Below are 27,478 nucleotides of genomic sequence, written 5' to 3' on the forward strand. Positions count from 1 at the left end.
CGTTTTAATCGATTCCAATTATCGGAGTGACTTTTTGATTCAGAACTATTTCTCAATTTAACATGATTATTGCTTCAAGCAGATGTTCGAAATACATTTGGTTTAAAAATATAAAAAAAGGGAATTCAGCTGGGATAGGCTCCTTGTCCCTGAAAGGGACAAGCAGTAGAAAATGGATGGATGCAAACCTTTTTGTTAGAGGCTACAAAGGCTCTTCTTGGCAACAAAATATTCATATTTGGATTATTTAGTAAACAAATTTGCTAGATCTTCCAACAAATATATTTTTCTTGGTGGAATATTTGATGTGAAGTAATTGGAAACTTGGATAGGTCAATAATTCATAATAACATTGATTTTGATTCAATATTATGTTTTGAGCAATGACCGTTTGAAAGAAAAAAAAACTGATTTGTTTTATTAGTCAACGTTGCAACTTTTTCTAAATTACATTTAGCCTTTAAGCTTTTTTATTTCACTTTTGTTTATGTTTTTGTTTATTTTAATAGTATTTTTATAATGTTCCGTGGGCCTTTAAAACGTTAGCTGTGGGCCGTGAAAGGCCACCGGGGCACACTTTTGACACCCCTGCTATAGATAATAAAAAATAAAATCTGATAAATTTATGGGTGAAAAGCAGAGCCTGGCGATGCATGCGCTTTTATCATAACTCTCTCGCTCTCTCTGTCTCTGCCCCTCCATCACGAATGTTGCTGCGTACACAATTTGTTTGGTTTTTAACCTCTTCTTAACCCTGAACGTACATTGAAAATATACGCAACCCTAACTTAAAATGTAGGATATTTGAGGCATTTAAGAAACTCCACCCGGATGAGCCAAAGTAGTTGGGAAAGGGCATGTTCACCACTGTGTTACACCACCTTTTCTTTTAACAACACTCAATAAACTTTTGGGAACTGAGGAAACTAATTGTTGAAGCTTTGAAGGTGGAATTCTTTCCCATTCTTGTTTTATGTAGAGCTTCATTCATTCAACAATCTGTGGTCTCCGCTGTGGTATTTTACGCTTCATAATGCGCCACACATTTTCGATGGGAGACAGGTCTGGCCTGCAGGCGGGCCAGAAAAGTACCCGCAGTCTTTTTTACGAAGCCACGCTGTTGTAACACGTGCTGAATGTGGATTGGCATTGTCTTGCTGAAATAAGCAGGGGCGTCCATGAAAAAGACGGCGCTTAGATGGCAGCATATGTTGTTCCAAAACCTGTATGTACCTTTCAGCATTATTGGTGCCTTCACAGATGTGTAAGTTACCCATGCTTTGGGCACTAATGCACCCCCATACCATCACAGATGCTGGCTTTTGAACTTTGCGTCGATAACAGTCTGGATTGTTCACTTCCCCTTTGGTCCGGATGACACGATTTTGAATATTTCCCCCAAAAATTTGAAATGTAGACCCGTCAGACTACAGAACATTTTTCCACTTTGCATCAGTCCATCTGAGATGATTTCGGGCCCAGAGAAGCCGGCGGCGTTTCTGGATGTTGTTGATTAATGACTTTCGCTTTGCATACTAGAGCTTTAACTTGCACTTACAGATGTAGCCACGAACTGTATTTAGTGACAGCGGTTTTCTGAAGTGTTCCTGAGCCCATGTGGTGATATCCTTTAGAGCTTGATGTCGGTTTTTGATACAGTGCCGTCTGAGCGATCAATGGTCATGGTCATTCAATGTTGGTTTCTGGCCATGCCGCTTACTTGGAGTGATTTCTCCAGATTCTCTGAACCTTTTGATGATATTATGGACCGTAGATGTTGAAATCCCTAAATTTCTTGCAATTGCGCTTTGAGAAACGTTGTTCTTAAACTGTTTGACTATTTTCTCACGCAGTTGTGGACAAAGGGGTGTACCTCGCCCCATCCTTTTTTGTGAAAGACGGAGCACTTTTTGGGAAGCTGTTTTTATACCCCATCATGGCACCCACCTGTTCCCATTTAACCTGCACACCTGTGGGATGTTCCAAATAAGTGTTTGATGAGCATTCCTCAACTTTATTAGTCTTTATTGCAACCTTTTCCAACTTCTTTGTCACGTGTTGCTGGCATCACATTCTAAAGTTAATGATTATTTGCAAAACAAAAAATGTTTATCAGCTTGAACATCAAATATGTTGTTGTTGTAGCATATTCAACTGAATATGGGTTGAAAATGATTTGCAAATCCTTGTATTCTGTTTATATTTACATCTAACACAATTTTACAACTCATATGGAAATGGGGTTTGTACATGTGTGTTTATATACGTATACATATACATGTGTGTTTATATATAAATATATATACGTGTGTGTGTGTATATATATATGTATATATATGTGTATGTATATATATATATATATATATATATATATATGTATATGTATAGTTTTGAACCATATATGTTTTGTTAAACCACTAATGATGACATAAGCTAGCCAATGGTGTTCCATCCATTGCCTACCGCTTATTCCCTTTAGGGTCCCGGGAGGCGCTGGAGCCTATCTCAGCTACAATCGGGTGGAAGGCAGTGTACACCATGGACAAGTCAACACCTCATCACAGGGCCAACACAGATAGACAGCTATTATATATTTTGCTTGGAAAATTGTAACCATGAGCAAGTTGCAAAGAGACCTTTGTCACATGGATAGTTGATTCGATTTTATTGAAAAAAAAATAAGCCTCAAAACTAGAGGCGGGAGAAAAGAAGCAGCTGTTCTAAATGTGTCCACTGGATGTTGCAATAGCAATTATTTGTATAGTTGTAGATGACACTACATATGTACAAAATAAACCACATGTTAGTACATCAGTCGAGGAAAATGATCAAAGTACATATATAACATACTGTAATTTGATTTTGATATTGTTTTATCTAGATAGATAGAAAATTAACACCAATGAGTTGACTGATGAGCATTATCACATTATGTACTCTGAAAATATAAATAACGACAAATAATGATAGAATACTATTAACCGCAACATGCAAGTGTAAAAAACCCAACAACATTATGATTTCTTGAATTTCAGAACGTGCTTGTTCTAATTTTAAACAAAGAAAACAATCTGAAGTTGTCTTTATTTTTAAGTTATTGTGCCATGATTTTACCAGTCCGGCCCACGTGGGAATAGTTTTTTCTTCATTTGGTCCCCGATTCAAAATGACTTTGACACCCCAGCACACATTAAAGATGGATCAGTAATCGTAGCTCCTGAATCAAAAAACTAATCATGAGGTGCCCTACGATCTCCACCATTACTCAAAATGTCACAACCTGCTGAAAAATTGTGCATTTCAAGCCGCAAAAACCACACGAAAAGCCCGCGAAATCCTGGCGCGACTTAGAAGGGAGGAAATTTGAATGTCCGTATGACGTGGCATCATTCAATTTCAGCGCATCTCGTAATCTGTCTGCTCAATGCTTTCATTCTGCTTCAGTGATTCCATAAAGATGTTTCAGCAAAGAATTAAACAAGAGCAGAGATTCATTAAAACTTAGAGAAGAATATGTTTTCCAATCAACGTGTTTGTTTTCCTCAGACAATAAGCCTCTTTTTATGGCTGCTTTGCATGTGTGGCTAAAAGAAGTGTTTGTGACTTTGCTTGGCATCCTGTCTGTTCGCTTCACTGTCATCCAGTGAATGCTGCTGGGAGAGAGAAGTTGCCATTGGCGCCTCCCTCCTCCTCTCCTCTGCCCTCTTTCCTCGTCTACTTGCAGATTGTCATTCTTAAAACCCTGCCCTCGCCGTCTATCGTCCGCTTCGGTCTTCCCCTCCATGTCCTTCTACCTCCACCGCCGGCGTCGTCTAACCCAAATAACCAACCAGTCTGGGGTCTGATCCCTGCGGTCCAGTCAGGACCTCTGGATGGAGACTTGGTAAGGTTGTGTTGGAGGGCATGTGCTGGTCGGGGGAGGTACTAGTGGCCACGACCTGGGACGTCACAGACGAGCCAGACTCCCTGGCTGCCATCACTCTCTTGTTTATGTGAGAACGATTGCGGGGTCGAAGAGTTAGTAACTCAGACAGCAGAGGCTGCAGTGGAGACTGAGCTAGGAAATATTCAACACTTAAATGGAACAGGGAATCAACCTTTTGGGCGATCATTATCCAGGTGAGGGTGTGTATTATTCAGGGGAGGCCACATGATCTTGTGTCGAGGGTACATTTTCAGTGTTTGTGCTTACACAGAAGCATCTTTGCTGTAACTGTTGTGTGCTCTCTCGTCCCTGCAGCTTGCAAAGCGACCACAGGGGGGCAGTCATCAATGTTGCACCCAGAGAGTACAGGAGAGAAGAACACACACAAAGTCAACCAGCAGCAGGTCTTGGCAGAGGACTTCTTGTCAGGTATGAAAGAAAAGTTTGCATTCAATTCTTGGATGTGAGATCCGAGGATGTCGTTGTGGCTTGTGCAACCCTTTGAGACACTCGTGATGTAGGGCTATATACCATGCATTGATTAACGTGGACGCCGACTTAAACAAGTTGAAAAACTTATTGGAGTGTTACCATTTAGTGGTCAATTGTACGGAATATGTACTGTACTGTGCAATCTACTGATAAAAGATTCAATCAGTCAATCAATCAATCAATAAACCTTGATTGACTGACTGATTGATTGATTGAATTTAAAATAGAGCCATGCGCATGTAGGGATGATGTTTGATAAGGAATTATCGAGTTCGACCCTATTATCGAATCCTCTTTTTGAACCGATTCCTTATCGATTTTCTTATCAAGTGCAGATAGGTTGTTGTATATGGAAAAAAACACACAATATTTGGTTTAACAAAAGCCCACGTTTATTATATAAGAAAAAAATGTAATCTAATAAATAAATAAATATTGACTGTTACCCTCCTAAAAAAATAAAATAAATAAATATTGACTGTTGTTACACAAAGTATATTAAGTGGGATTTTTCAGAAAAACAAATATATACAGTAACACAAAAACAACCTGTCTATGTGATCACTATACGTGTATAAATAATAATATAGTGTTAATAAAATCAGTCCCTTGGGCACAAAACTGAAAATAAACACAGTACTTGTGGGGCGGCATAGCTTGGTTGGTAGAGTGGCCGTGCCAGCAACTTGAGGGTTGCAGGTTCGATTCCCGCTTCCGCCATCCTAGTCACTGCCGTTGTGTCCTTGGGCAAGACACTTTACCACCCTGCTCCCGGTGCCACCCACACTTTTTTAAATGTAACTTAGATATTGGGTTTCACTATGTAAAGCGCTTTGAGTCACTAGAGAAAAGCGCTATATAAATATAATTCACTTCACTTCTGCTGTTATTGGAACATACTAACTACAGCTATTGGAACATACTAACCACAGCTATTGGAACATACTAACTACAGCTATTGGAAGATACTAACTACAGCTATTGGAACATACTAACTACAGCTATTGGAACATACTAACTACAGCTATTGGAACATACTAACTACAGCTATTGGAACATACTAACTACAGCTATTGGAACATACTAACTACAGCTATTGGAACATACTAACTACAGCTATTGGAACATACTAACCACAGCTATTGGAACATACTAACCACCGCTATTGGAACATACTAACTACAGCTATTGGAACATACTAACTACCGCTATTGGAACATACTAACTACCGGTATTGGAACATACTAACTACAGCTATTGGAACATGCTAACTACAGCTATTGGAACATGCTAACTACAGCTATTGGAACATACTAACCACAGCTATTGGAACATACTAACTACAGCTATTGGAACATACTAACTACATCTATTGGAACATAATAACTACAGCTATTGGAAGATACTAACTACAGCTATTGGAACATACTAACTAACGCTATTGGAAGATACTAACTACCGCTATTGGAACATACTAACTACAGCTATTGGAACATACTAACTACCGCTATTGGAACATACTAACTACCGCTATTGGAACATACTAACTACAGCTATTGGAACATACTAACTACAGCTATTGGAACATACTAACTACAGCTATTGTAACATACTAACTACCGCTATTGGAACATACTAACTACAGCTATTGGAACATACTAACTACAGCTATTGGAACATACTAACTACAGCTATTGGAACATACTAACTACAGCTATTGGAACATACTAACTACAGCTATTGGAACATACTAACTACAGCTATTGGAACATACTAACTACAGCTATTGGAACATGCTAACTACAGCTATTGGAACATACTAACTACAGCTATTGGAACATACTAACTACCGCTATTGGAACATACTAACTACCGCTATTGGAACATACTAACTACCGCTATTGGAACATACTAACTACAGCTATTGGAACATACTAACTACAGCTATTGGAACATACTAACTACAGCTATTGTAACATACTAACTACCGCTATTGGAACATACTAACTACAGCTATTGGAACATACTAACTACAGCTATTGGAACATACTAACTACAGCTATTGGAACATACTAACTACAGCTATTGGAACATACTAACTACAGCTATTGGAACATACTAACTACAGCTATTGGAACATACTAACTACAGCTATTGGAACATGCTAACTACAGCTATTGGAACATACTAACTACAGCTATTGGAACATACTAACTACCGCTATTGGAACATACTAACTACCGCTATTGGAACATACTAACTACAGCTATTGGAACATACTAACTACAGCTATTGGAACATACTAACTACCGCTATTGGAACATACTAACTACTGCTATTGGAACATACTAACTACCGCTATTGGAACATACTAACTACAGCTATTGGAACATACTAACTACAGCTATTGGAACATACTAACTACAGCTATTGGAACATACTAACTACAGCTATTGGAACATGCTAACTACAGCTATTGGAACATACTAACCACAGCTATTGGAACATACTAACTACAGCTATTGGAACATACTAACTACATCTATTGGAACATAATAACTACAGCTATTGGAAGATACTAACTACAGCTATTGGAACATACTAACTAACGCTATTGGAAGATACTAACTACCGCTATTGGAACATACTAACTACAGCTATTGGAACATACTAACTACCGCTATTGGAACATACTAACTACCGCTATTGGAACATACTAACTACAGCTATTGGAACATACTAACTACAGCTATTGGAACATACTAACTACAGCTATTGTAACATACTAACTACCGCTATTGGAACATACTAACTACAGCTATTGGAACATACTAACTACAGCTATTGGAACATACTAACTACAGCTATTGGAACATACTAACTACAGCTATTGGAACATACTAACTACAGCTATTGGAACATACTAACTACAGCTATTGGAACATGCTAACTACAGCTATTGGAACATGCTAACTACAGCTATTGGAACATACTAACTACAGCTATTGGAACATACTAACTACCGCTATTGGAACATACTAACTACCGCTATTGGAACATACTAACTACAGCTATTGGAACATACTAACTACAGCTATTGGAACATACTAACTACCGCTATTGGAACATACTAACTACCGCTATTGGAACATACTAACTACCGCTATTGGAACATACTAACTACAGCTATTGGAACATACTAACTACAGCTTTTGGAACATACTAACTACAGCTATTGGAACATACTAACTACAGCTATTGGAACATACTAACTACAGCTATTGGAACATACTAACTACAGCTATTGGAAGATACTAACTACAGCTATTGGAAGATACTAACTACAGCTATTGGAAGATACTAACTACAGCTATTGGAACATACTAACTACAGCTATTGGAACATACTAACTACAGCTATTGGAACATACTAACTACAGCTATTGGAAGATACTAACTACAGCTATTGGAACATACTAACTATAGCTATTGGAAGATACTAACTACAGCTATTGGAACATACTAACTACAGCTATTGGAACATACTAACTACAGCTATTGGAACATACTAACTACAGCTATTGGAACATACTAACTACAGCTATTGGAACATACTAACTACCGCTATTGGAACATACTAACTACCGCTATTGGAAGATACTAACTACAGCTATTGGAACATACTAACTACCGCTATTGGAACATACTAACTACAGCAATTGGAACATACTAACTACAGCTATTAACATAAGAGGTAACGTGACTACAAGTGAGCAGATATGGAAATTAACCGGCAACAGTTAACGTTAGTTACTCACCGGCGTCACCGCCACTGTAGCTGGGGCTTGGGCAGCTGGCAGAAGAGGGGCGTTCTTCGTCGTCTCTGCCGATGCTTCTCCACGTGTCGAAGACGCGACACAGTTCTCGAACTTTCAGGTTATGCGCAGCCTGCACGTTTCAACATGCTTGTTGTGCTCCCCCCCCCTTACACGAGAGCGAAGCCTAGCAATAATTGCCTTTTGCTCCTTCCTCGTTTTTTTAGTGAAATGAAGCCATGCCTTAGAGCGCTTTTTCCGGTCCATTTTTACTGCTTTTCCTATCTGCGCCTAATGACTGAGCTACGTGACGTCATTTCTTGTGATGTCAAACGGGGCATTTCTTGTCGGAATGGGATTCGTTCCTAGTGACTCGAATAAAGAGCCAACTCTTTTTCTTTACTCTAGTGGTCTCGATAACGGGATTCGAGTCCGAGGACTCGGTTCTTTTCTTATCGAACAACCGGGAAAACCGGTTTCGAGTATCATCCCTATGCACATGTGTGGTTGTGTCTGCTGCTGGTGGCCAGCAAACAGGTCATGTGATGCTGTTTGACGAGGGGTAGCCCACACTTTTTCTGCAGGCGAGGTACTTTTCAATTGACCAAGTCGAGGGAATCTACCTCATTCATATATATAATTTATATTTTTTTATTTATGAAAGGTGTTTATTCGTCAAGAAGTTAAATGTGTTTAATCATAATACAAACAAGTTTAACACTTTTCTTTCCTGAAGACAAGAACATAAGTCGGTGTATTACCTAGGGGTGTAAAGGTACACAAAAATTTCTGTTCGGTACGTACCTCGGTTTAGAGGTCACGGTTCGGTTCATTTTCGGTACATTAAGAAAACAACAAATTATAAATGTATTGCTTATTTATTTACCAAATTTGTAAACAATGGCTTTATCCTTTTAACATTGAGAACACTATAAGAATTCTGCCCACGTTAATCAACATTAAACTGCCTCAAATTGTTGCTCGGATTTAATAAAATGACAAAACTTTTCTTTTACATATAAAAACTGCAACATTAAACACTTTCAAGTCAACTCATCATGCTTGATTTATCACAGCATTTGGGAAACCTGTAGTTGATTTTTATTATGTAAATGTTCTATTTTTATCAACATGTGATAGCAGGGACCCTGCCATTCAAAGCTTTTCTGTCCGTAAAACACACACACACACCACAAAATTAGCTAACGTTACGCTAAAAGCTAATTAGCCTTCACCTCAAGCCAGAACTGTGAGCTACCTGAGCTGCAGTTTAAATTTCTAGAACAGGGGTCGGGAACTTTTTTGGCTGAGAGAGCCATACAAGCCATATATATTTATTTTTTTAACACTGAATACAACTATATGCGTGCATTTTTAAGAAAGTCCAACATTTTTTGAGTATAATAAGTATTTCATTCTTTTTAATAACATTGTTATTCTGAGGCTAACCAAAAATAAATAAAATACTTCTTACCATAATGCGACTTCTTGAACAGGTGCGGTAGAAACCGGACGGATGTATGAAAATGCATGAGAATGTTTTATATTTTGAACGTTATTTTTGACACTGTGATTACCAGCGGAATTATTCATTACTTATCGTGTTAAACTAAGATTTATCTGAGAGCCAGGTGCAGTCATCAAGAGAGCCACATCTGGCTTGAGAGCCATAGGTTCCCACCCCTGAGGTCAACGGTCTCATAGTGATGTTTGTAGTAGTTGACTGGGTGGTGTTCATTATCATTTGGGGAGAGTATGCTGCCTTACGCTCACCTGCTAAACACCTATCTGCTCGACACTGAAGCATTTACTACATGCGCTCTGAACACGCACTGCTAATTAGCTGTTACCCCTCTGAATACGCACTGCTGATTGGCTGTTACCGCTATATATGTAACCAATCAGATGGTTGTGTGGGTGGGACAATGCTGGGTGCTGAGACAGAGGCAGAAGAAGCAAAGCAGCTTGTTAAGACTTTAGCTTAGAAACTCGTTCGGTACACCCCCGTACCGAACCGAAACCCCCGTACCGAAACGGTTCAATACAAATACACGTACAGTTACACCCCTAGTATTACCGGATTCTGATGACTTGCATTGATTGGAATCAGTCGTGTTATCGTCCACGTTTTCAAATGGAAGAGACAAAAGTCCTCCTTTCTGTCCAATACCACATGAAAGTGGTTGTTTTTTGGCATCCTATATGTCCAGCTTCCATACTCGTTTCTATACACTTTACAAGAAATACATTGCCGGCAAACTTGCAGCTTGTTAGCTTTCTGAGACTCTTATTTTGTTAGCGCAGGCAGGATGAAGCAGTGCTTTTATAGTAAAAACAGAAACTGTGCGGTCGGTCTTCAGGATTTTGATGGCAGGTCCAGCGCAAATGTCTGTTGAAATAAATTTCTCCACCTCCTCTCAGTCATCTTTTCTCGATAATGATCTGGCAGCAGTGAATGCGAATCATGTGACAAAAGTGACGTCTTGGTGAAGATTGACGATCGCTAATTTTTAGGTCAACTTTTTAATGCCTGGCTGGCAATCGACCTACACACCCTCCGCCATCGACTGACGTAATGGGCACCCCTGTCTTTGACAATTTTCAGGAAGTGATTGTTTATCTCTCAAGGAAACCATTAAGAATTTTTATACATTCTGGTCCAAATCTTACTAAACCAGGCGGTGACCTTCTAGAAGCTGACAGTCTGTCTGCTATCTGAAAACAATTTCCCCGAAAGCATGCACACGCGCACACATACACGCACACACACGGAATAGCATGTCAACAAGGATCAAAAAAGGAAACCTGCTCATTTTGAATTATTTAAGACAAGAGTGATTTTAAGATCCTGAACTGCAATTAGTTTGTTGTTTTTTCAATACCAAACATGTTTTTTTAGACAAACGTCATACTTGATGTGTCAGAACAGCAATAATAGTGATTTGGAATGATATGAAACCTCAGGCGCCTGAAATAGCTGAGGTTAGCTCTTGTTCTTTTCAGTCCCTGCAGGGTTTCACAGTCTTTTACTTTGTGATTGTCGCGGCCTGAATTTGCAGACGCTTTTTCAGATAGTTGCTGCAGGAGTTGTTCTATTTTGAGGCGTTTTTTTCAATAACATTGAATCAGCTGGTGGTTTAATGAATTATTTAATAATGTTCCAAGTGTTCATTGTAAACTTAACCTCAAAAAGCACAAGATTTCAACAAAAATTTACTATACAGCTGAGATAGGCTCCAGCTCCCCCCGCCACCCTGAAAGGGACAAGCGGTAGAAAATGGATGGATGGATAAATCAAACGATTAAAATATTTAATCGCGATTAATCGCAGTTAGATATAATTCTACAATATTATTAAATGTATCCAAGATGGATCATTTTCAAGCCCATGTGGTGATATAATTTACACACTGATGTCGGTTTTTTGATGCAGTACATCCTGAGGGATCAAAGTTCACAGGCATTCAATGTCAGTTTTCAGCCTTGCTGCTTATGTGCAGTGATTTCTCCAGATTCTTTGAACCTTTTGATGAAATCACGGACAGTAACGTTTGCTGTGGTCTGGAACAACTTGGCACACAAAAACAGAAAAGCAGCCAAATTACATACAGTGTTATAAGACATGCAAAGGTAAAGTAAATATACAGAGGCAAAAGAAATTAAATGATCTCAAATATACCTACAAACAAGGCATAATGATGCAATATGAATATACATCTAGCCTAAATAGCATGTTAGCATTGATTAGCTTGCAGTCATATAGTGACCAAATATGCCTGATGGTGAAATCCCTAAAAATCATGTTTTTAGAATATCTGCTTGCATAGATATTTGTTTTGTTTGCAACAGCCATCTGCCTGGCACCACACCATACTGAAAGAAATGTGTGTCACAGGCCTACGCAAATCATTGTTGACAGAAATGTTGAAATGTAATATTTATTCTACATAATTTTACAACACCGGAGATCATTAGTAAAACAGAGGTTTCGCCGATGGCCAGATAACTCCTGGAAAAAAGTGGCTTAGAATGGCCAAAAATGTATAGATGTGCTCAAAGAAACAGCAACATTCATTATAATATTTGCAAGCTGGGTAACGTTTGCTGTGGTCTGGAACAACTTGGCACACAAAAACAGAAATGCAGCCAATATTACATACAGTGTTATAAGACATGCAAATGTAAAGTAAATATACAAAGGTAAAGGCAATTAAATGAACTCAAATATACCTACAAACAAGGCATAATGATGCAATATGAATATACATCTAGCCCAAATAGCATGTTAGCATTGATTAGCTTGCAGTCATGTAGTGACCAAATATGCCCTGGTTGGCACTCCACACAAGTCAATAACAAGTCAAAAAAGCTTGTCATCGCAAGTCAATAGCGTCAACAAAGCTCATCTTTGTGCATTCATGCAGAGCATTAGGTAAAGGAGTTGCATTAAACATTTATTTCAGTGGCAGTATCAGAGAAAGTTATCCATGTAAACCGGAGGTGCCCACACTTTTTCAACAGACGTGCTACTTATCAAATGACCAAGTCGAGGTGATCTATCCCACATATATGTGTGTACATACATATATGTATACATATTATATATGTACATATATATGTACAGTATGTGTCTGTATGTATGTGTGTGTGTGTGTATATATACAGTATATCCATACATATATATGTGTATATATATATATATGTATATATATATATATATATATATATACAGTATATGCATACATATATGTATGTATATGTGTGTATATATATGTATATATATATATATATACGTAGAGCGTGTGTGCTATTGTGTGCTTAGCTGTTGTGTGGCTGCTAGTTCCGTGACCGTACATTCTACCATGTTTACATTTGTAAGACTTGCAATATTACAATACAATAAAAGACAAACTCTGTGTGTTTATGTGAGGACATTTAGATGCTAACTGGCATTCCAGATTTTCACAATTACTTGTATCTAAGCTTGTATCGGACATTGTACACGCAAGCTAATGTCATCCGGTGCTCATATCGCACCAACAGCCGTGTCGGTTCCCGACCTGTCAATTATTTTTCACTGCAAACATGATTTTGTCCTAAAAAACAGCAAGCACTTGTATCCTGTAAATAATCTCTGACTAGTGTTTGATTTCTTTTTTTTTTTTTTTTTTTTTACAGTTGATCCTTAAAACATCAGAATTAATTTTTCATATGAGTTGGTTAGTCAAATGTTGGCAGCTCAGCATTGTAGAAAATGTGAATACATCCTTCATATCATTCCTTTTTATGTTCCTTTAATTGTGCCACTCACTGTCCCTATATCCTCATATTCCTGTATTTATGTTCCTTTAACTTGTTCTATGTCTTTCATCTTCTTCCTTGCTCCTCTCCTTCTGATGATTACTCCTTCTGTCAGCCGCCATAGCAGCTTATTCAGACCCTCTGACCTCTGACCCTGTCCAAATTATGCATTCAGGCCCTGCCGTGGGAATATTTTCAGGTATATTGCAAGTGTGTGTTAGAAGTGAACAAAATGTCAGTAATTCATGGCACAGATGCATTAACAAAGTTTTAAGCAAATGGTGCAAAAATTATGCATATGTGATTTTTTTATATATATATATATATATATATATATATATATATATATATATATATATATACATATATATAGCTTTAAGACATTTTCAAAATGAAAATAAATAAAATAAACTTTCCACATTCTCATTATGGGGTATTGTCTTTAGAATTTCGTGGACAAAAATATATGTACGGTATTTTATCTTGGAATAAGGCTGTAAGACAGGGGTGTCCAAACTACAGCCCATGAGCCAAGTGCTGACTTCAAGATTAGCCTCATTTGATGATGAGTTGAGCACAACAATTTATATGTAGGACCCAATCCAAACAACCTTTCACGCTCATGGTGTAAATTAACTATAACCAACAAATTAAGTCGTCACACAATTGCACATAACACACTTAGAGTTAGACAAACATTATTGATCCAGTAACAGTGGTTTTTCTGAAGTGTTCCTGAGCCCATGTGGTGATATCCTTTAGAGATTGATGTCTGTTTTTGATACAGTGCCATCTGAGGGATCGAAGGTCACGGTCAATCAATGTTGGTTTCCGGCCATGCCGCTTTTGTGGAGTGATTTCTCCAGATTCTCTGAACCTTTTGATGATTTTATGGAGCTTAGATATTGAAATCCCTAAATTTCTTTCAATCACACTTTGAGAAACGTTGTTCTTAAACTGTTTGACTATTTGCTCACGCAGTTGTGGACAAAGGGGTGTACCTCGCCCCATCCTTTCTTGTGAAAGACTGAGCATTTTTTGGGAAGCTGTTTTTATACCCAATCATGGCACCCACCTGTTCCCAATTAGCCTGCACACCTGTGGTATATTCCAAATAAGTGTTTGATGAGCATTTCTCAACTTATCAGTATTTATTGCCACCTTTCCCAACTTCTGTCACGTGTTGCTGGCATCAAATTCTAAAGTTAATGATTATTTGCAAATAAAAAAAAAAAAGTTTATCAGTTTGAACATCAAATATGTTGTCTTTGTAGCATATTCAACAGAATATGGTTTAAAAATGATTTGCAAATCATTGTATTCCGTTTATATTTACATCCAACACAATTTCCCATCTCATATGGAAACAGGGTTTGTACAATATATAACAAATCCCAATTACCATGTACTATTACAGTAAGAAAATGGATGGATAAATATTACAGTATATGTAACAGCTGCAGCAAAAAAAAAGGGCAGCATAAAATACAGTTGTGCTCATAAATTTACATACCCTGGGAGAATTTATGATTTCTTGGCCATTCTTCAGAGAATATGAATGATAATATAAAACCCTTTCTTCCACTCATGCTTAATGGTTGTGTGAAGGTATTTATTGGCAAAAACCTGTGTTAACTATTTTTAAATCAAAACGATAAAAGATTCAGTTAGACCAGCAAAGATTTCAGCCACAACTGCCAGGAAAATTGTTAGCGATGCAAAGAAAAATCCACAAATAACTAAAGCTGAAAAAATACAGGTCTCTGTGAGAAATTGAAGTGTGGCTGTTTCAAGATGCACAATAAGAAGGCACTTGAAGAAAAATGGTCTGCATGGTCGAGTCGCCAGAAGAAATTAATTTCTGCGTAAATGTCAAAAAGTATCCCACTTACATTACGAACAAACAGCACAGAGACAAGCCTGAAAACTTCTGGAACAAAGACATTTGGAGTGATGGTTTTCTTCTGGCGACTCGACCATGCAGCCCATTTTTCTTCAAGTGAATATGAATGATAACACAAAGGTGTTATCATTCATATTCTCTAAAGAATGACCAATTAAATCATACATTCTCCCAGGGTATGTAAACTTATGAGCACAATTGTAAAAAGTAGATCTCCTGCTCATTTATGGACATTATAAAACATGTATATATAATTTAAAATAACACATGTATAAATCCTTTACAGTGCATGATGGGTGATATGCAAAACACTGTCTCCACACTTACCCATGTGAGGCGCATTTTAGATGCTTGATATTTTTATATGATTACAAAACTTTAAAGGGGAAACGCTTCTTTTTTAATTTGGAAATACTTAAACATTAAATGTCATTTACTACGTTACATGTACACTTACATAATGTATATAAAGCCTCAATGGAGGTGTTTGGATCTTTTTTTAAGGGTTTGGCAGGCAGAATTGCGCCGTCCCCATTGTAAGCAAGACTTTTGATCGCATTTATTTAATATTCAGAATGAAAACAAGAATATTAACATACATCGTCAAGTCTTTCATAATGATTGTGAACGATTGGCAAAATTCTAAAAAAAAATCATAAAAAATAAGTGCAGTTCCCTTTTAAGGAAGTTGTCAGAGAAAGAAACAAGGTAGGAGTCAAACTTTCACATACTCTTTATATTCAAAGTTTTATCGTTTATACTTTTATATTGCATTGTTCTCACAGAATGGTGTGAAGACGGGGGTTGTTACAATTGAAATAGTTGAAGTTATGTGTTTTTCAATCTGTTATAGCTTGCTTTTGTTGATGCAAACTAAGATCTTAATTTGGTACAAATAATTGTTGTCACGTCACAATCAACGTGGATATGGGCATAAAAGCCATTATCGGACATCTCTACTTTTACATTAAAGCTTACCTTTCAATGAAAAGGAATTCACTGTTTAAATATTATGTTGCAGATTAGTGAAGTTAACAACACTTGTCAATGTAAACGGGACACTTTTCATAGAAATGTCCTGTTTGACTCTCACATTGGCGACATGTGTTCATGTAAGCATGGCTGTAACAACACATGTAATGTTGCTATTTGCACAGCATTGTGTACTCTGCATTAAATATTATATAATGTCTGTTCTTTGTAGGTTTCTGCCAGCCTGCAGGATTAGGAGCCAACATGGAGGTGGGGACAACTCTTCTCCCAGCAGCCAAGCCTCCAAGTATCGCTGACCCTCTGCAACCATCGTCAGGCTCAGACGCCCCAAAAATGTCCAACAGCCCCATGCTGCCGGAACCCCAAGCCCCTCGAAGCCCTTTGGACATGTCAGCAGGTAACACATGTTGATGAAGTGACATTATACAACATTTCGTCTCACAACATGATTCCTTTATCCTCGGTTACAGCTGGGACTGATACTTCCTTGATCAGATTTACTTTTGTGTCATCGTTGTATGATAATGATGCCTCATTGACACATTATGAAACACAAGGAGTGTGTCTCTCGATGTGTGTATCACTTTAAGAAAAAAAACATGACCGATGCAAATGTTATTTGACAAGGAGGCATCAAACTTTTTACTGTATCAGACTGATAAGTGACAACTTGTACTAAATGAGACAAGAGGAGTGGCGTATTGTGTTTGACATCGGTTATCATCACCAACTGAACTAAAAAGGGAAAAATTCCGAAGTCCGGGATCATTTTGATCTAATTTTTCAAAATTTTGTTGATAAATCTTCTTCTTTTCCTGTTAACTATTTCAAAGTCAGTCCATAAGTCAAAGTTTATTTATAATGCGCTTAATCACAAATGCCTCAAAGGGCTGCACAAACCACATGGACATCCTCTGCTCTGATCCCACATCTGGGCAGGAAAAAACTCAACCCAATGAGAAACCTTGGGAGGGACCGCAGATGTGTGGACCCGTGCAATGGATGCCGAGTGGGTACCAGTTAATAATGTGAATCCAGTCCGGGGGGACGCCAGAAGAGGGTTCTTCTTGCACGTAGACAAGTCGGAGCGCAGGATGCATATAGGAGTGGTCCGGCCCTGGTTCCAACTTGGAACAGCTCGTGCCTTCTCTGTGGAAACTGATCCGTGGTTACCTGGCATCCTCTCCTTGCCGGAGATGGGGGGCCGAGCAAAAAAGAGAGACAGCAGATCAACTGCTCTGAAAAGGGGTCTATTTAAAGGCTATAGTAAGTATTCAAATTAGTTTTAATGTTAAAGTCCTAACGATTGTCACACACACACTAGGTATGGTGAAATGTGTCCTCTGCATCTGACCCATCCCCAAGTTCACCCCCTGGGAGCTGAGGGGAGCAGTGAGCAGCAGCAAGCCCTGCACTTGGGAATCATTTGGTGATATAACCCCAATTCCAACCCTTGAGGCTGAGTGCCAAGCAGGGAGGCAAAGGGTCTGTCACGCCAAATGTCTTCCTCCTTACAAAAACCTTTCCCCCGGAAGACATTCGGCGTGACAGCCCCTCTAATGCCTGAAGGACCCCAATGAGGCCGTGATAATATCAAGTTATATGACTCTTAAGGGTTACAGCTGCAAAATTAGCGAAGCAAAAATAGCTTGAAAGGTTAGCATTCTGCAATGGTAATATATTTTTCCTCACCGTCATTTTTCAACAATGACAATCAGCCAATTATAATGCTTTTAAAACAGGCAGCTGTGTGGGCTGCTTTAAGCAAGTTAATATGACTCTTAAGGGTTACAGCTGCAAAATTAGCAAAGCAAAATTAGCGAAGCAAAAATAGCTTGAAAGGTTAGCATGCTGGAATGCTAATATTTTTTTCCTCACCGTTATTTTTCACCAATGACAATCAGCCAATTATAATGCTTTTAAAACTGGCAGCTGTGTGGGCTGCTTTAAGGTCCTTCCACCCTCATTGAGGTCCTTCAGGCATTAGAGGGGCTGTCACGCCAAATGTCTTCCGGGGGGAAGGTTTTTGTAGGGGGGAAGAAATTTGGCGTGACAGGTCCCATTTTTGTAGTCTTTGGTATGACTCGGCCGGGGTTTAAACTTTGAACTCACGACCACCCGGTCTCAGGGTGGACACTCTAACCACAATGCTACTGAGCTGGTTAAAATGGGACTTAAATGCTTCTACTGTGTTAGTGTCTCTAACTATTACTGGGAGGGCATTCCAGACTACTGGACCCCAAATAGAAAACGCTCTATAGCCCGCACACTTTTTTTGGGCTTCAGGAATCACTAACAAGCCAGAGTTCTTTGAACGCAGATTTCTTGCCGGGACATATGGTACAATACAATCAGCAAGACAGAATGCCGCTTGACCGTGTAGTATTTTATACGCAAGTAGTAAAACCTTAAAGCCGCATCTTAAGTGCACAGGAAGGCAGTGCAGGTGAGCCAGTATAGACTTTCTTGTTCTTGTCAAAAGTCTAGCAGCCGCATTTTGTACCAACTATAATCTTTTAATGCTAGACATAGGGAGACCCGAAATAATATGTTGCAGTAATCGAGACGTAACGAACGCATGAATAATGATCTCAGTGTTGGTGGTGGACAAAAATGGGACACATTTTAGCAAATATTACGGCTGTTTTAGTAACTTACTTTATGTGGGACCGAGATCTTTTACCCAGTCGCTGTGTTTAATTGTTTTGTTGTCAAATGTTAAGGTGGTGTTATTAAATAGGTGCTAGTGTCTAGCACAGTCGTTCTTAACTTTGTTAAAGGTACCGAACCCCACCAGTTTCATATGCGCATTCACCGAACCCTTCTTTAGTGAAAAAAAAAGTTTTTAAAATTCTAGAAAAACGTATGTTTTTTTATTGGTGCACAAAATGAACCGTGCATGAACATCACCTTGTTCACAGAATAAAACAATCACAGTACATGATTTAACAACAAATTACACACCTTACACACATTACCATGAATTGATTAACGTGGACTCCGACTTAAACAAGTTGAAAAACCTATTCGGGTGTTACCATTTAGTGGTCAATTGTACAGAATATGCACTGTACTGTGTAAACGGTACTGTTTCATATAATGTATTCTCTTCCTTTGCAATCTGCTAGTAAAATAATCAATCAATCAAAAAACCTGAAAATCAGATGGAAAATTTGAGGTAACATTGTTTGGGGGTATCCATAATACGCCGACAGGGAGAAGTTTTTATTTACAAGATAATTCGGGATGTGTCTATACTTCCGTGGTGGAGGCTCCGCCAAACCCCCGAGGCCGACTCACCGAACTCCTAGGGTTCGATCGAACCCAGGTTAAGAACCACTGGTCTATCAGGACTGATAATTAACACTTTTTAGCATCAAAATACACAAAGTTGCTGGACATCCATTGTTTGATTTAATTTAAACACCCCTCCAGCTAAGGCATCAAAAAGCGACATCTGTGTGTAAAGGATATCACCACATGGGCTCAGGAACACTTCAGAAAACCACTGTCAGTAACTTCAGTTGGTCGTTATATCTGTAAGTGCGCATTGAAACTCTACCATGCAAAGCCTGTAGTCCAGACCTGTCTCCCAATGAAAATGTGTGGTGCAATATTAAGCCTAAAATGCCACAACGGAGACCCCGGACTGTTGAACAACTTAATCTGTACATCAAGCAAGAATGAGAAATAATTCCACCTGAAAAGCTTCAAAAATTGGTCTCCTCAGTTCTCAAACGTTTACTGAGTGTTGTTAAAAGGAAAAGCCATGTAACACAGTGGTAAAAATGCCCCTGTGCCAATTTTTTTTGCAATGTGTTGCTGCCATTCAATTCTAAAATAATGATTATTTGCAAAAAAAATAAGTTTCTCAGTTCAAACATTAAATATCTTGTCTTTGCAGTCTATTCAATTGAATATTAGTTGAAAAGGAGTTGCAAATCATTGTATTCTGTTTTTATTTACGTCAACTTCACTTGTTTTGGGTTTTGTATTTATAAAAAAAAAAAACTTCAAACATTTATATTTGCTAAGTATTATCTGTTGTGATGGAGACCAGCATGAAGAGCGGCAGTTTTGTCTTGCTAACAAATCCCATGAAAGCATTAAAAATATGCACACACCTGGTGACAAATAGTGAGTAGCTCCTCTTTGGCGCTCGTCTTCAAAAAGCATCCTGATAACAATACACAATAGCGCCACATCCACCGTATCAGCGGACTCTCAAATTGTTGGGAAAAACACTCACACACGTCAATATCCTTCGTCATTGTACTAAATGATTGAATATCCGTCCTCAGTTACTCCTCCACATTCACAGCCGGTGTCTCACATTGCACTTCTTTAATTAAAGACCTACTGACATAAGATTTTCTTATTTAAACGGGGATAGCAGGTCCGTTCTATGTGTCATACTTGATCATTTTGCAATATTGCCAAAATTTGCTGAAAGGATTTAGTAGAAAACATCCACGATAAAGTTCGCAACTTTCGGTGCTAAGAGAAAAGCCTTTCCTCTAGCGGAAGTCGCAGACGATGACGTCACATATTGATGGCTCCTCACATATTCACATTAATTTTAATGGGAGCCTCCAACAAAAACAGCTATTTGGACCGCGAAAACGACAATTTCCCCTTTAATTTGAGCGAGGATGAAAGATTCATGTTTGAGGATATTGATAGCGACGGACTACAAAAAAAAAAAAACGCGATTGCATTGAGACGGATTTATATGTTTTTAGAGACATTTACTAGGATGATTCTGGGAAATCCCTTATCTTTCTATTGTGTTGCTAGTGTTTTAGTGAGTTTAACAGTACCTGATATTCGGAGGTGTTTGTCCACGGGTGTGTTGACGCGCAGTGTCTCAGCGAAGTCGACGGCAGCTTTATGGAAGGGGCGAGCTCAGCTGATATCCGGTAAGAAGCGACTTTTTAACAGAGTTTTCTCACCGAAACCTGCTGGTTGACATTCTGTTGGGATCCATGTCCGCTCTGATCCATAGTAAAGTTTCACCTCCGTGAATTTTAAACAAGGAATCACCGTGTGTTTTTGTGGCTAAAGGCTAAAGCTTCCCAACTCCATCTTTCTACATTGACTTCTCCAATATTAATTGAACAAATTGCAAAGGATTCAGCAACACAGATGTCCAAAATACTGTATAATTATGCGGTTAAAGCAGACGACTTTTAGCTTTGTGTGTGTGCAGCGCTCATATTCATAACAGCCCGTGACGTCACGCGTACACGTCATCATTACGCAACGTTTTCAAGAAAAAACTCCCGGGAGATTTAAAATTGCAATTTAGTAAACTAAAAAGGCAGTATTGGCATGTGTTGCAATGTTAATATTTCATCATTGATATATAAACTATCAGACTGCGTGGTGGGTAGTAGTGGGTTTCAGTAAGCCTTTAAAGGCTTTCAAGGTTTCTGTTTTCTTTTTAAAATTGTCAAAAAGTCTCAAGAAATTGCTTTTTGTGTATAGCAAGGCAAGGAAACTTTATTTATATAGCATGTTTACAAAAATCTGCGATGAGGTGGCGGCTTGTCCAAGGGGTACCCCTCTTTCCGCCTGAATGCAGGTGAGATCAGCTCCAGCATCCCCGCGACCCCAACAGGGACAAGCGGTAGGAAATGGATGGATGGATGGTTTACAAAAAATTTTAATTTGGACCAAAATGCAAAAGCATAGAGCAAAAAAAACAAGGAACATAAACAATGCATAAGCTAAACAAGCAAGGACGTGATATGTAACAATAGTGACCTTACCTTACTATATACAGGGATGGGAATGAAGATTTACAAAATCAGCTGAAAAATTTTTAATCCTAAAACACCGCTTTGCTGCACCCGATTGCAATTTTGAAATCTATTTTAGCTTAGGATGCATTTCCGGCTATTTTGAGTCAAAATCTAACAATATTCTCCTGACCAAAATTTCACATTTATTAGCAAATATTTTCATAAAAAATGTATCATGTGATGAAATTTATGTATACAAGTTTACTCATATATCAAATTATTCTATATTGATTACTTTTTAATCCATTGCACAAAACTTTTAATTGGGAAAGGAAACATTTTCTTTAAAAAGATGCAAAGATCACTTTTTGAAAAATTCAATCAATAATTGAAAAAATATTATATAAAAACAACTTACATGCTTGTCATGCTTTAAAAGTGTAGTTACCAACATGCTTTTCACACGTTCAATCTGTTATTTTGAAGAAAACATCATGATGTATTAATTCATTCTGTATTAAACATGCAAGATATGTTAAATCAATTAATTCAAAGAATAAAAAATCGTGTATTGTACCTCTGAATGGACTCGTCTGTCGTAGATTGGTGTGAGCCGAGTTGGGAGGCTTCGATTGTTGATTTGAGGCCGCATTTGTGACGATGTTTGACTTCAGCTTGAAGGCAGAACCCCGTGAAAAATTACTTCTCCGTAAACTCACTTTACTTAAATCCCTTGCCGATTTTGCGTGGTCAAAGAGTGCCACCTTTCCCCGAGATCCATAGTTCACAATGTCCTTGCAATATAAGCACTGAGCACGTCCCGGTTCATCGCACTTTGCAATGAAATCGCTGATCAGTTCGTCTACTTCTACGGCATTGTTATTAATATTCCCCTTCAGTTTGATAGATATATCGAGCCATGCCCAGTTCCACTTGTTTCTCACGCCCTTATCGATATCTTTCGCTAATGAAGCATTCCTATCTTCAATGAGCTTAACCATGTCTGAAACTGTTTTGTCAATAAAGAAACGTGTTAATTGAGAGCTACTGTGTTTTCTTTCCAGATTAGTCGCCGATAAACACAACCAATATAATCAGAATATGAGTTCAGAAACGCTCACAACAATTGAGGATCAAGTGTTGTACCGAAATCTGTTACCCATCGGAATTTGTAACTCCAGGGGGCGATGTTCCCATGGCGTTTGTTTGATGGTTAAACAGCAAGGCAAAAGAGGAGGAGAAGAAAAACGCTTGTGTAAATGGCGTAAACTATCCTTAAAAGTTGTAAACTATATTGGAAAATGTATGTGTGTGAGAGAGAATCAACAGCTGATACAATGGACTCATGCTATAATGAAAGTCATTGATTTAAAGAACATGTGTAATTTATTAATGCTGAAATTCTGACAACTGACGTTTCAGCAGATGAAACAAATAGATGTTGAATGAGATTAAACGTAAAAAATGATCTTCCTGCCATCCAGTGGGAAAATAGTCTTGGCTTGTTTGTGTGTGACCACTCTGATCACTACCTGCCTGCTACTGTCAACTTCCTGTCATGCAAGCAACATGCTATCTAAGGTTAAACGTCATATCCATCTAGTTTCTACCGCTTATTATGAATTATTAAAAAACATTGTTTAATTTTTAGTCCCCCCCTACACAACTGGCGGTCGACGGTCCACACCGAGATCAACTGGTAGAGCACTCCTGCTGTAATGTGATGCATCATGAACTAATGTGAGAGGGATTTGCTGCACTGGAGGACATCACGCGTATCAGCTGTCTGTCTTCTTCTCCAGAGCTCCTTCTCTCGCACGCACACCAGCTCAGATCACATCTAATCATGCAGCTTGAGGTCCATTCAGACTTGATGCTGTCATGGGTAGGCTGTCCAACTTTGCAATGCCCCCCGGTAACGCCTCAACATGTTGATATATTTGTGTTTATCCAACACTGGAGAGCTTCCTGCTTGTCTCACTGAGACATTGCACGTTATATATCCATGTATGGATATTTATACATCCATACTTTATATGTGTGTGCAGTTTATCAAAGCAACAATCAAACAATCGGAAAATTCCTGTCGTATCAATTCCTAGATATGGTCGTAACTATACTAAATGCACTGGGCATAATAAACACAACATTATTAATATTGCTACTACGGATAATTTGATCAAAAACTCCCTAAAACAGCCCACTACCTATAATGTAGGTTTTTTAAACATAAGATCATTGTCTCCCAAAACGTTGTTAGTTAATGATATTATCAGAGACAACAATCTTAACGTCATCGGTCTCAGCGAAACCTGGCTTAAACCAAACGACTTTTTTGCGCTAAATGAGGCATGTCCTCCTAACTTTACACATGCGCATATTGCCCGTCCGCTCAAAAGGGGTGGGGGGGTCGCACTAATATACAACGAAAACTTTAACCTTAGTCCTAACATAAATAATAAATATAAATCGTTTGAGGTGCTTACTATGAGGTCTGTCACACCGCTGCCTCTACACCTGGCTGTTATCTACCGCCCCCCAGGGCCCTATTCGGACTTTATTAATGAATTCTCAGAGTTCGTTGCTGATCTAGTGACACACGCCGATAATATAATCATAATGGGGGACTTTAATATCCATATGAATACCCCATCGGACCCACCGTGCGTAGCGCTCCAGACTGTAATTGATAGCTGTGGTCTCACACAAATAATAAATGAACCCACGCATCGCAACGGTAATACGATAGACCTAGTGCTTGTCAGGGGCATCACCGTTTCCAAAGTTACGATACTCCCGTATACTAAAGTATTGTCCGATCATTACCTTATAAAATTCGAGGTTCAGACGCATGTTCGTCAAACTAATAATAATAATAACTGCTATAGCAGCCGCAACATTAATACAGCCACAACGACAACTCTTGCGGACCTACTGCCCTCGGTAATGGCACCATTCCCAAAGTATGTGGGCTCTATTGATAACCTCACTAACAACTTTAACGACGCCCTGCGCGAAACCATTGATAACATAGCACCGCTAAAGTTAAAAAAGGCTCCAAAAAAGCGCACCCCGTGGTTTACAGAAGAAACTAGAGCTCAGAAATTATTATGCAGAAAGCTGGAACGCAAATGGCGCACGACTAAACTTGAGGTGCACCATCAAGCATGGAGTGATGGTTTAATAACTTATAAACGCATGCTTACCTTAGCTAAAGCTAAATATTACTCAAATCTCATCCACCGTAATAAAAACGATCCTAAATTTTTGTTTAGTACGGTAGCATCGCTAACCCAACAAGGGACTCCTTCCAGTAGCTTAACCCACTCAGCTGATGACTTTATGCAATTCTTTAGTAAGAAAATTGAAGTCATTAGAAAGGAGATTAAAGACAATGCGTCCCAGCTACAACGGGGTTCTATTAACACTGACACGATTGCATATACGGCGGATACTGCCCTCCAAAATAGTTTCTCTCGTTTTGAGGAAATAACATTAGAGGAATTGTTACAACGTGTTAAGGGAATAAAACAGACAACATGTTTACTTGACCCTCTTCCTGGGAAACTGATCAAGGAACTCTTTGTATTATTAGGTCCATCAGTGCTAAATATTATAAACTTATCACTCTCCTCGGGCACTGTTCCCCTAGCATTCAAAAAAGCGGTTATTCATCCTCTTCTTAAAAGACCTAACCTCGATCCTGACCTCATGGTAAATTACCGACCGGTGTCTCACCTTCCCTTTATTTCAAAAATCCTTGAAAAAATTGTTGCGGAGCAGTTAAATGAACACTTAGCGTCTAACAATCTATGTGAAACCTTTCAATCCGGTTTCAGGGCAAATCACTCGACGGAGACAGCCCTCGCAAAAATGACTAATGATCTATTGCTAACGATGGATTCTGATGCGTCATCTATGTTGCTGCTCCTCGATCTTAGCGCTGCTTTCGATACCGTCGATCATAATATTTTATTAGAACGTATCAAAACACGAATTGGTATGTCAGACTTAGCCCTGTCTTGGTTTAACTCTTATCTTACTGATAGGATGCAGTGTGTCTCCCATAACAATGTGACCTCGGACTACGTTAAGGTAACGTGTGGAGTTCCCCAGGGTTCGGTCCTTGGCCCTGCACTCTTCAGCATCTACATGCTGCCGCTAGGTGACATCATACGCAAATACGGTGTTAGCTTTCACTGTTATGCTGATGACACCCAACTCTACATGCCCCTAAAGCTGACCAACACGCCGGATTGTAGTCAGCTGGAGGCGTGTCTTAATGAAATTAAACAATGGATGTCCGCTAACTTTTTGCAACTCAACGCCAAAAAAACGGAAATGCTGATTATCGGTCCTGCTAGACACCGAACTCTATTTAATAATACAACTCTAACATTTGACAACCAAACAATTAAACAAGGCGACACGGTAAAGAATCTGGGTATTATCTTCGACCCAACTCTCTCCTTTGAGGCACACATTAAAAGCGTTACTAAAACGGCCTTCTTTCATCTCCGTAACATCGCTAAAATTCGCTCCATTCTGTCCACTAAAGACGCTGAGATCATTATCCATGCGTTTGTTACGTCTCGCCTCGACTACTGTAACGTATTATTTTCGGGTCTCCCCATGTCTAGCATTAAAAGATTACAGTTGGTACAAAATGCGGCTGCTAGACTTTTGACAAGAACAAGAAAGTTTGATCACATTACGCCTGTACTGGCTCACCTGCACTGGCTTCCTGTGCACTTAAGATGTGACTTTAAGGTTTTACTACTTACGTATAAAATACTACACGGTCTAGCTCCATCTTATCTTGCCGATTGTATTGTACCATATGTCCCGGCAAGAAATCTGCGTTCAAAGGATTCCGGCTTATTAGTGATTCCCAAAGCCCAAAAAAAGTCTGCGGGCTATAGAGCATTTTCCGTTCGGGCTCCAGTACTCTGGAATACCCTCCCGGTAACAGTTCGCGATGCCACCTCAGTAGAAGCATTTAAGTCTCACCTTAAAACTCATTTGTATACTCTAGCCTTTAAATAGACTCCCTTTTTAGACCAGTTGATCTGCCGTTTCTTTTCTTTTTCTTCTATGTCCCACTCTCCCGTGTGGAGGGGGTCCAGTCCGATCCGGTGGCCATGTACTGCTTGCCTGTGTATCGGCTGGGGACATCTCTGCGCTGCTGGTCCGCCTACGCTTGGGATGGTTTCCTGCTGGCTCCGCTGTGAACGGGACTCTCGCTGCTGTGTCTTGGATCCTCTTTGGACTGGACTCCCGCGACTGTGTTGTATCCATTGTGGATT

General features: G+C 38.9%; 1 protein-coding gene across 5 annotated transcripts in view; it reads left to right on the top strand.

Moving 5' to 3' along the window:
* LOC133569658 (microtubule-associated protein 4) overlaps window positions 1–27,478 on the top strand; it is a 237,986-nt gene that overhangs the window by 118,843 nt on the left and 91,665 nt on the right. For 4 of the 5 annotated variants that reach the window (XM_061922162.1, XM_061922163.1, XM_061922166.1 and 1 more), the window contains exons 4-6: window positions 4,241–4,354; window positions 13,648–13,731; window positions 16,640–16,825. In XM_061922162.1, the coding sequence (XP_061778146.1) occupies window positions 4,241–4,354; window positions 13,648–13,731; window positions 16,640–16,825 (384 nt within the window). The remainder of the gene's footprint in view (window positions 1–4,240; window positions 4,355–13,647; window positions 13,732–16,639; window positions 16,826–27,478) is intronic. The other variant, XM_061922165.1, reaches the window with a different exon arrangement.

This window comes from Nerophis ophidion, linkage group LG15 (genome assembly GCF_033978795.1).
Source record: "Nerophis ophidion isolate RoL-2023_Sa linkage group LG15, RoL_Noph_v1.0, whole genome shotgun sequence".
Classification (NCBI taxonomy): Eukaryota; Metazoa; Chordata; class Actinopteri; order Syngnathiformes; family Syngnathidae; genus Nerophis; species Nerophis ophidion.